At 45.1% G+C, this 11,917-nt stretch overlaps 1 protein-coding gene across 1 annotated transcript; it reads left to right on the forward strand.

The window, feature by feature from the left end:
* Positions 1–215: 215 nt before the first annotated feature.
* LOC310800794 (serine/threonine-protein phosphatase 1 regulatory subunit 10-like) lies at positions 216–11,163 on the forward strand (the record flags this gene model as incomplete). The annotated part of the gene is made up of 14 exons (XM_083664715.1): positions 216–322; positions 425–511; positions 866–980; positions 1,310–1,361; positions 2,425–2,490; positions 2,655–2,768; positions 2,889–3,003; positions 3,152–3,258; positions 6,059–6,280; positions 7,099–7,333; positions 7,612–7,909; positions 8,175–8,295; positions 8,673–9,026; positions 11,035–11,163. The coding sequence occupies 14 exons, from the start codon at positions 216–218 to the stop codon at positions 11,142–11,144; spliced, it is 2,103 nt and encodes a 700-aa protein (XP_083520841.1). The 3' UTR covers positions 11,145–11,163.
* Between the last annotated feature and the right edge of the window lie 754 nt (positions 11,164–11,917).

Here is an 11,917-nt window from a genome sequence, read left to right on the forward strand (position 1 = left end):
ACTTCTTATTAAGGTGGTTTAGACTTTAGAGTTGAATCTATTCTTGTAGCATGGAGCTTCCCAGTCCATTTGGCAGGCAAAAAAAAAGAACTTCCAGTGTAAAACTAGTAAATACCACATAAATACCTACTCCTCCAGACAAATGATATAGCATGTATGCCAGAATGCATCCTGTTGGCATGGAAAATACTAATAAATCACATTGTGTTACAGATATGTCAGGGCGGCCAGTAGAGCCCAGAGAGGTTTTGAAGACGATGGAGGCGCTGCCGGGTAAAGATGGAGAGCTCTGCAGCCTGGAGGGAGTCCCAAAGGTGTACAGGTAAGAGGGGCAGATGATTGTACATCACACACCGCTCAACTAAACCATAATGTTATCTTACTCCAGGCAGTAGCTTCATAACATTGATTTCTTTCTGTCCAGCTTGACAAATTCTTCCACCAAGATGGTCAGGAGATGCAACTACCTGAACTTCCTGCTGCAGACCAAATCCCACGATGATCTGAACGGGTAAGCCCACCTTTTGCTTTCTCTGCACTACAACTCTTGGTTAACTGTACTATATTTTACACGAGTGGGGGAAAATGCCGACATACTTTGCTGAAAGTTGAATTCTACTTGTGTAAAAATCAAATTAAATGAACGTATACTTTCATTTAATTTGATTTTTACACAAGTAGCTTATAAGCTGCTAATTTAAAATGTAGTCAAGGGTTTTTACAGAAGAGAACATTGTTTCAAATGTTATTTTTGTCCCCCGCGGAATGAAAAAGGATGAGAGGACAGGGTTCAAATTCTCTTCCTCAGGTTTATCTGAGTGGGCTTAGTGACAGCCTCTGTCTCTTCCTCAGGTTTATCCAAGAGGGTGGCTACAAGCGTAGCTTGGCTGACCTCCTCCTCCTCCGAGGACAGGCCTCCACTGCAGCTCATCCTGCTCACGCTGCAAAAGCTGCCTCTCACAGTGGAACACCTCCGACAGACAGAGGTACGGTCTCACCATGTTCACCGCCACTCACTCAGCACCCACATCCGAGTCAAGTCAGGTTTATTTGTGTAGCCCTAAATCACAAGCATGTCTCAGAGGGTTTTACATAGATTATGTCTAGCTAGGTCTAGCTAAGCACTATCAATAAACAGGATTCGACAATCTTATATTAGAGAGAATGGGAGATAAACAAAGAGATGAGGGGAGTGAGAGAGGAGAGGGGGGGGGCAGAACAAATAGGGTATACTGGGGCAGTTGTGTCCAGTGTGCTGTACAGACCACGGTGCAGCAGTGTCTCACTTGTTTCTGTCTTCCTCTTGCAGAACGACACACCCAAGCTGGTGAAGCAACTGATCAAGCATGGACAGACCGAGGGTGAGTTTCCTCCCACGTCAAACCAGACTCTCACATAGTGTAGCCTGATTGTGCACGTTACCACCTCTGAATACACAGCGTCCCTGTGCAGGTCTGAAAAAGTTTAAAAAAATAATTTGATCATTTCCAGGTCTTGAATAGTTTGGGAATTGGGGGGGGGGGGGGGGGGGTGCGTTAGACCCTGCACCAACATCACATCCATTCAGCAATAAAGGGTCTGCCTGGAAAAATATGGAATGGAATTATAAAATGGAAAGTATGTAGGAACCCTGGCAATCATCTCACATATTCTGATATGTGTGGCTGAGTGTGAAGAACAATCTTCATCTATACAGTGATATGACCTAGTTAGCAGGGACACAATGTCTATCTGCCAGGGTAGGAAATTAGCTGGGGCTCGGGCCAAAATGCCCCTAAACAAATAGAAAATTGCCCTTGGAATTGGGATGAAGTTTTAGATGCCCCTGTAAAATAAATAAAGAGTTAATTTTCTGTCTTTTAATGTTACTCTGTATGTGCAAAGCGTGACTTGAAAATGGCCAGTCTGCACAGGGCCTAAACAAGCTGTCCAAGAGTCTACTTTGTGGGTTGGAGGATAGACCGGATAGCGACATATAGGCTACCTGGACCGTTGGCCTACATGTTATTTGAAACGTTTCTGCTAAATACATAACATAACATGCAAGACAGTGTTGTTGAGATTATAGTGAAATGTGGATTTAACTGTGATTTAAAAATAAAAGATGCTTGGATAAGAGTCATTGATTGTCTGTCATGATGCAACATGGAAGGACTCAGGTGTTTCCCAACATGTGATCAAATTGCCCTGGGAATGATCCTAAATGCCCCCGAAACATATTTTACAAGGCCAAAAAAAAAAAACATAATTTCCTACCCTGCTATTTGCATACTGTACATCATATTGAACATCAGACAAAATCTTCAAAACAAATCAAGGTCTGGAAAAGTATGGAATGTTTTTAATGAAAATGAAATGAAAATGTGTAGAAACCCTGAATATAACAATGTATCATTTTGTCACGTTGCTGTGTTTTATATTCAGAGGTGAGGAAGTTGGCGGCGAAGCTGGTAGAAGACTGGATGTCTTTAATCCGTTCCCATTGCGCAGGTACGAACACGTCACTTCACCTTTCTTCCTGTCTCTCTCTTTAAAGATGGCTCCCCTTTGTCCCTTTCTGTTTTGAAAAATTGTTCAAAAGAAAAAAGAGAGGCTCCCTGACTTCAACCCTCAGGCAGACTTTCTAACGCCCTCTCTCTCCCTTCATCTGCTAGATAAGAAACGCAAGGTGCTTCATGTGCGGCAGGTGAATCAGAAGACCGGAGATGACGAGGAGAAGGAGAAGCCCAAAGCATCTCCCCTCAGCCATGGGAAGATCCGTGCCATAGGTACATCACCTTCCAAAAACACTCATTGAGTGATTAGCTATATGAGTTTAGGCTCAAGGTTAGATTTTGAAGTGTGTGAAATTTCACTATCTGATCTCCCAAATATGTTGTTTTCTATAGGATTGGAGTTGGACACCGACACCCACCGACGCCCTGACCCCCCTAAGAAGCGCCCTACTGCCCCGCAGCTGAGAGGGAAGGAAAACGTCGAGCCGGCTGTCCTGAAGAGGCCGAGGTACAGTCCCATATTCACTTTCCCTCTGATGATCTCTGTGAGCTTAGCGCCGCCTTGTGTCCACATTTAAAACACCAGGCACGGGTGTTTGCAAGGGGCTTGCATGCAGGTGGTTGAAATGTTTTCCCTTTCTCTGGCTTTTCTACAGCAGCTCCGGCCTGTCAGACGCGCCACAACCGAAGAAGAAGTCCAAGACTCTCAATACCCCGTCCAACTCTGTCGAAGAGATCAAAGTCCAGATCATCCCAGCACAACGTAAGGCTTGAGCACAATCATGCATTTGAAGATGCCATGACATCATCCCTGTGACATTTAAATCATCCGTGTGACATTTAAATCATCCGTGTGACATTTAAATCAATCTGTGGGGAAACGGCTTCATCGTTCATGCAGGGTTTGCAAAATAACAGCACTGGAACGATCCAAGATATGGATAAATAATATGCATGATATGACATTTCATGAAGAAATTAATACAGTATGAAAATATGAGAAAAGATAATTAAAACAATACCAAGATAATATGCAATATATGATGGATGCATTATACAATATTAGAGATGCACAATATTTAACAAATTTAAATTTGTTTTCTACAACGGCTACCAAATAATATAAAAAATACACAATTGTAACATCCAATTCATTTATTTATAATCATTACTGGTTTCAGAATACATTTATCCTTCCGCCACAGAATATAGTTCCATACACAAGATCAATGATTGCACTAAACATTTAGTTGCCTTTGAGCCAAAAAACAACTAACCTATTCCTTAACTCATTGAGTGCCAGCCACTTTTGGAGAACGGACGCTCCCAGTGCCAGAGTTTTCAGAGCGTTTTCAGTGATTTCTCGAGGCCCACAGAATATTGTGTGATATTACTATGTAAACACAGAACACGCAAAAAGAACAAGGAGACTCTATTGTATCATCAGCAAAAAAAAGTTTATTGATACCATTTTCCGTTCTTTAGTTATGAGCCGGAGAATATAGGTTGTTTTCAGCGTTTTCAGGCATTTCAAATTATAAGCTGAGATATTCAGCCTTTTGTGAAATGCAGCATTTCAAGCACATTCACTGACTCTAGGTAATATTTTCTGATGTAGTGATGTGGTGTAGTTGTGTCCTGCCCTGCGTGCCCCAACCCCCTCCCCCCCCCCCTCAGCTGAAAACTCCTCCCCACACTAGTAACACACAGCCTCACGCACGCAGCGTCTATTTTCGGAGTGCTTTTGGTGCGCCGCCTCCCAGGCAGCACAACATGGAGAAGCCACACGCGGACTGCAGTAAAAGGTTTGGCTTTTCATTGTCGGCTGCTGCTTTTCTAGCGGCTAATCATGTGGAGAAACTATGCTGACAGATAGACAGAGGCAGAAGGGCTCAGTTGTGTGCGCGGATTGACTGTGTTCGCAGCCCCCGTCAGTTGCAGCCAGAACAATCTACACGGCTCTGGGCTGCAGCATGAGCGGGTTCACTTTGATCACGGCTATTTCAGGCTGTGTATTCCTGACATTTCTGTAATCTGGAGAGCACTGTCGCCACCTAAGGGTTCTGTAAAATAGGTTATAGACCTCCAATAGCTACAATAGTTGTACAGGAAATGCGGAAGGCTTTGATCGACGTCCCACCGTCAAAAAACGCATTGGACGTCGAAAGACGTCCGTGGCACTCTACGTCACTATTTAATTGGACGTCGAAAGACGTCCATGGCACTCAATGAGTTAACGGGATTCACAGTTATTGATACATTGCCTGTAAAAGTACAGTTATTTAAACAGTTATCTAAAGCAGCCCGTTTTGGTGGTGGTGTGTTGATATCTGGTGACGGCAGAGGGCGTTTGTTTGTTTGACAGTCCCAGGTTCGGGGTCCGGGCGCTAGTCCGACCTCCCTCTAGTCCGAACTCGTGACAACTCAAGCTCAGCCAGTTCTCTCTCCCCAATTTCACCATGTCGTTCTTTGTTCACTTCACCTTCATCTTCATCTAACCACTGCTCAAAACTCAATCCACCCAGTAAATCAAACGTTACTACGAAATCGGACATTTCCTTGTGTTAGAGATCGGCCATTTCCTTGTTGAAGATTTGCAGACAGTGGGCGGAGTCAGCACAGGGAACGGAGTCAGCATCAGGGAGCGGAGTGATACTGCGGTTGGAGCCGAACTGTAGATTGTTGGCGTATTTACCACTGTTGCTAGCCAATCAGAATCCAGTATTCACTCATGCCGTTGTAGAATGGATTTTTTTGTGCAAATATGCTGATATTTTCCAACTCCAATGGGTCTGTCTCTGGCTGCAGCACCAGTCAGACAGGCCACTAAGCCCCAATCTATGTCAACAAAAACTGAGCACTAATAGACCAAATCAGCGCGGCATGCCGACAACAGCACGGTCCTTATGAGTCCTTACAAAATCACAAAACAGTTTCTGGAATCAAACAAATGACACACTGTACAAACGGCTCTATGTGCGCCTTGAGATCATTCTTGTTATGATATGCCACTACATAAATATGAAATCGATTGATTGATTGATTGATTGATATGTGTGCTTTTCTAACACTAGGCACTTCATGTGCTACGCGCGCTCGATTCCTAGGTTCGCCCGCTGCGCGGGATCGCGGCTTCGCCCGCCCTGCAGCTCGCATACGCAGCTCAGCCGAACCGCGGTCTCGCCCACAGCTCCCCCTCAGTCTCTGCCCTCTCTCTCTCCCTCAGTCTCTCTCCCTCAGTCTCTCTCGATGTCACAATGCCTGTGTATGACATCACTGCATCAGTAGGACTGATGTCATCATCAGTGGTTTATGACATCACTGACGATGTCACAGTGGTTTATGACATCGCTGATGATGTCATCAGTGGGACTGATGTCATCAGTGGTTTATGACATCACTAATTATGTCACAGTGGTTTATGACATCATTGATGATGTCATCAGTGGGACAGACAGAGAGAGAAACAAACACAGCTCCTAGCTCCCATGTACTGATGATAATGATGATTTTTCTCCCTGCACTCCTCTCTCATTGGGTCTTTTTTTCTTCTTCTTTTGTAGATGAGAAGCTGAACGTCCCGGCAGAGCCCCGTGGTAATGATGAGAAGCTGAACGTCCCGGCAGAGCCCCGTGGTAATGATGAGAAGCTGAACGTCCCAGCAGAGCCCCGTGGTAATGAGGAAGACTTGATGAAGGAGCACAAGAAGAAGAAGTGTGTTCACTGGGCTGAGGAAGACAAGCTGAAAGAATACTTTTACTTTCACCGAGATGAGACCGAGAGAGGTGAGCCATCTTCTAAATGAAAAGTTTCACTTGTTTTTTCTGGAACCTGCAGATAGTAGGGGTGGGAGAAAAAATCGATTCACCTAAGTATCGCGATTTTTAATGTCACGATTTTTTGGATCGATACTTTATTCAAGAATCGATAATCGCAATAGCAAAAAAAAAAAAAAAAAAAAAAATTTTTTTTTTTTTTTGGTGCTGCAGTCAGGCCACTCACTGAACAGCAGGTCAGGTGCCGCCTACTGGTTTACTAGTGGTTGTATTACTTTATTAGTTAGTCTGAAGTAATAATTACACTTCAGGGTTAAAGTGGGTGCATCTCATTGTAAAATTGGACTTGGCCCAAATTAGGCTTCAAACGGCCCAAATTGGGCTTCAAACGACCGACATTGAGCTTCAAACGGCCCAAATTTCACGCGCGTCGGCCCATATCGGCCTGGCCTGCTTGGTATCTAATGCCCAGCCTGAATTATGATCCCAGTCCGCCCCTGTTTTTAACTATATCGCCCAGCCCTACTCATGATATACAGTCTCTAGTGTATGATTCAACTTTTCCCATGTTCTAATCTAGTGTAAAAAAGCAAACAAACTGAAAAAAGAAAAGAAAAAAAGAAACAAAAATCGCAATAAATCGTAATATCGAATCGCAATAATCGTAGAATCGCAATACTTAAGAATCGCAATATAAATCGAATCGGCACCCAAGTATCGTGATAGTATCGAATCGGGAGATAAGTGAATCGGCACAGCCCTAGCAGATAGCCATTATTCATACAATTCTTTTCCTAATGATGATGTCCCGCTCTTGTGCTTCACAGTCAACGTCAACAAGATCAAGGAGGACAAACCAGAGCTGATGATGGCCAGGCACAAGTTTGAGAGGGAATGTCGGCTGTATCACGACACCATGGAGGAGAGGGTCCCCTGGACGCCCCTCCGGCCCCTCACGCTCACCGGCAGCCTGGTCACCTCGGGGGCCAACAGCACCGAGACGCTGACCCAGAGGGACCGTGAGATGGACATCCTGCAGGAGATCTACCTCAGCAAAGAGAGGTAGGAGAGAGAGACGGACTCGTCACAATTTGACTAAAAACCTGGCATATTGACACGTTGAAGAAAATAAAAAATATAATATAGTGAACTATTTGCATGAAGTTTTCAGTCCTGCAAACAGAACGATATAGAAATGATTACAGCTTAAGAAAAGGGAATATTATCAGACAACAGAATTGACCAAATGACAAAATGTATTTGCTTTCCATGCAACAGACTGGAAACGTTGAACTTTTGGACACTTGTCTAACTTGTTTCCTGCTCCGTCTGTCCTCCAGTGTGCCTGACAGTCCACACGAGCCAGACCCAGAGCCCCATGAAGCCACGCCCCCCCGTCTCATCCCCCTGGATGAAGTCAGTACACCAATGAACTCCACCATGATGGAGGAGGGCTACGTGGAGGCCATGGACGTCACGCCTCCGCAGAGCACCCAGGCCGAGGGCTCCAAGCTGCCGGCCGTCCTGACCAACCTCATGCGCAACCTGGGCACCAGGAACCCCCAAGCCACCAACGCCGTCTCAAACACTGTGGCTCCTCCCACTGTCAATGTGCAGGAGCTGCTCTCATCTATCATGGTACAGTAAATAAGATCCTTGTCATTTTAACTTTGAGGTGTTGTCAACAGAGGTTCTGCATGGCAGCATGGCAGCATGGCAGCATGGCGCATAGCATGAAATGTTTTCAGATTTTTGTCGACAAAGAAAGTATATAAAGAGCGATAGAAACCCATTTTGAATAGCTGTTTTTCACATGTTGGCTTCAAATTGGCTAGGCATTTGGATGGAAGCATGGCTGTTGTTAGTCTTGCTGTGTTGATGATCATAGCTGTCTGTCCTCCAGGGTGATCGGGGGAACCAGTCGACCAAGAAACTCCGTAAGAAGCCGGACTTCTCCGACAAGACCAAACAGCTACTGGGCTCCCTGCAGCAGACCCAGAACCAGAACTGCCCTCCTCCACCAGGTAAACTCAGCCTCTACTCCATGGCTGTGCTCAAATTGTCCCCCAGGCATTAGCAAGTTATGTTGATCTTTTGTTTTCGTGAAGGGCCGAATTATGGCAAATTGAGAGTCGCTGTGCCGGCACAAGAGGGCTGCCATTATCAGCTTTCCTTTCTTAAAGTCAGTGTATCCTCTGCTAAAGGAGCTAAATCAGGAAGCATTGAAGCTCCTTTCCTTGCTGCCACTGATGTACTAACAGGTCATTTCACTCAGTTAGCAACCTTCCTAAACAAAAGAAAAGACTATTTGACCACAGCACATCTCTTCTCCCACCTGACACAGTCTGATGTCCACCTGCACTGCTTGATTTATTGTTGTTACATGTTTTCTGTTCTTTAGTGAACCCGGGTCTGCTGGGTCATGACGGTCCTGGTATCAACAACATGAGAGACATGGACATGCAGATGCCTATGAATGGCTACCGGCCCACCGCCACGCCCGGAGCCCCCCGCTTCAGCCACCCGCCTCCCCACCACGCGCCACCCTTCAACGCGGGCGGGGGCCCTCGTGCGACGGGCGCCCCCCCGGCCCAGAGGGCCCGCAGCCACATAGGAGGAGGAGGCTACTGGGGTGGTGACATGAGAGGAGGAGCAGGACCCCACCGAGGAGGAGGCTTCCACACAGGAGGCTGCAGGGGAGAGCAAGGCTTCAGAGGCCCCGTCCGAGGAGGACCCAGAGGAGGACGCATGAACGGTACCTTTTTGGTTGCTTTTATCCAGTCCAGGTTAGGGCTGCACAATTAATCGAATCCAATTGAGAGACCATAGAACATTTCACTCGGACCAACACTTAAAAAAACAACATAGAAAAAATATTGTCTTTAAATCCGGTTTTTTACGTTTTGGTCAGAGCGAAATGTTATGCGGTCTCTCCTCTTTCTAAATATATCTGAACCGTTTGGTTTGACCAAGTAAAACTAGTTTTATAAGCATTTTACGAAATGTCTATAGGAAAATAAACGGTGGATGAAAATCTCTGGTACAGTGCTGAAGCAGGAAGTGACGTTTCACTTTGGCTCTCTATATGGCCAAGTGCAACATCCAAATCGCAGGAGCTGCAGTGATTTGATGAAATTTGATGGTCAAATGTGTCATAGCATCAAATGAAGCATTGTGGTGCTACAGAGATGCCCCGGCTTATAAATCCTCTTCTCCAGGCGTGAGGGAACATGCATGTTTGGTTCAGACTCCAGTAAAAATCACATCACATTATACTAGAAATACCAGGCGCTTTGCACGCTTATTTCTAGCTGCTCGCACAGCTCCCCCCGCTGAGCAACGAAGCAAATGTGCGACGCGCGGAACCGCCAGACACCTTATTATAAATTCTTTGAAGTGAAAATGAAATAGAAAAATTACCATTCCCACTAAAATCATATTGCATACCGCAATTGCAACATTTGTTAGTATAACTTTACTTTACTTTACTTTATTTCATTTAGCAGACGCTTTTGTCCAAAGCGACTTACAGCATATTACAATATGGCATAAAAATACAGCAATAAAATGCAACAATAAACAACAATAAATAGAAATAAAGACGGGAACATAAAATACACACATCACTTTTCGGAGGGGCCCAGGTGTAGTTCGAAAAAGTGTGTTTTTAGTCTCCGGCGGAAAATGGCCAACGAGTCAGCCAGCATAACAGAGGGGGGGAGCTCGTTCCACCATTGAGGAGCCAGGGAGGAAAAGAGTCGTGAGTGGGCTAAGCGGCCCCCAGGGTCACGTAGTGATGGAGGGGCAAGGCGAGCTGTGCAGGTGGAGGAGCGGAGGGGACGGTTGGTTGTTTGAAAACTAACTAAAGATTGCAGATAGGTAGGGGCTGACCGGTGAACTGCCCGGTAGGCCAGTACAAGGGTTTTGAATTTAATTCGGGCTATAATTGGGAGCCAGTGGAGGTCGCGGAGAAGGGGAGTGACGTGAGAGAATTTCGGTAGATTGAACACCAGTCGGGCAGCTGCGTTCTGGATGAGCTGGAGGGATTGGAAGGCCGAGGCAGGTAGCCCCGCCATGAGAACATTGCAGTAATCAAGGCGGGAAAGAACAAGTGCCTGTACCAGTAGTTGAGTTGCCTCCCTAGTAAGAAATTTTCTGATTTTTCTGATGTTGTATAGTTGGAACCTACATGAGCGGGCGGTTGCAGAAATGAAAGATGAGGTTGAAAGCTGATTATCTATAATGACACCTAGGTTTTTGACAGTTTTTGATGGCCGTACAGTGGTATTGTCTATGGTGATGGAAAGGTCTGTGAGAGGGCAGTTTTTACCGGGGATGAAAAGAAGTTCTGTTTTGTCGAGATTGAGTTTTAGATGATGTGCGGTCATCCAGGTTACAATGTCTTTGAGACACGCGGCTAGGCGTGCCTCAATTTGGGTATCGTCAGGGGGAAAAGAAAGAAAGAGTTGAGTGTCGTCGGCATAGCTGTGATAGGAAAACCCGTGAGAGGAGATTATGTGACCAAGGGACCTAACATACAGAAGAAATAGGAAGGGGCCGAGGACAGATCCCTGGGGGACACCCGTGTTCAGAGTGCATGATTTAGAGAGTATAATCCCAATATGATGATGATGATGATGATTTGCATATCATGCAGGCCTAGCTGAGGTGTGTCTGGTTATGTCTTGTGTCTGCAGCTGTTCTGACAGCAGGTGTATTGGTATGGCTACAGATGGTAATTGTGTTCTGTGCTCTCTTGTCAGATATGTCCATGAGGCCTATTCAACACGTCGTGAAGGGGAACTGCCCGTATCGTGCTTTCTACCACCACCAACTTCATCAATACAACCAGCAGCGTCAACACGGACACTAGGCCACACGCGGTCGGCCATCTTGGGAAAGACTCCTTGAAGCGTTGCCTTTGGGGCGACCACTTCTGCTCCACCTACAGGGTATTGGGACTTCTTCTGAAGACACGAGCAGGACGTCGGCCTTCTGTCAACTTCTTCCCTCCCTTGACCTGAAGGATTAAGCCAAAAATCAAGCTGCAATCGCCATGTCTCTCCTCACACACACACACACACACACACACACCTACAAATGAATTTCTGCGACTGAAGGTTAATTTGGATCTAAATAATTGTGTCTTTTGTGACACAGGAATTGAAACTTTGGAGCATGTATTTTTCCACTGTAATTTAGTGCAGACCTTCTGGAGAGATATGCAGAGCTGGCTACAGTCCAAAGAGATTGAGATATCACCCCTGTTGTGGAAATCAGTCAAATTTGTTTTTGTTGTTTTTTTGGAAAACAGAGACTACCGTACTTGGATTTTATATTAAATATTATTCTGCTACTTGGAAAGTCTTTTATACATAAATGTAGATACTTTAAGACTAAACCCAATTTACGCCAATGGAAGAATGAGCTAAAGCGCTTGAGTACGTATTTGAAATTCATGAAAGATAAGAAAGCTCTGAAGTTTCTGTCCTTGCTGGATAGGTTTAAGTTAATCGGAGATAGCCCTCTCGTTATTTAATGTTGGTCTATTTTTTTATTCGTTGTAGTTATTTATTTTATTTTCTTAATAGTGGCTTTTTGTCTTATTGCTCATACTGCTGGTTCTGATTGTTATATTGTGATGAT

Source organism: Poromitra crassiceps (genome assembly GCF_964638095.1).
Source record: "Poromitra crassiceps genome assembly, contig: HAP1_SCAFFOLD_77, whole genome shotgun sequence".
Classification (NCBI taxonomy): Eukaryota; Metazoa; Chordata; class Actinopteri; order Beryciformes; family Melamphaidae; genus Poromitra; species Poromitra crassiceps.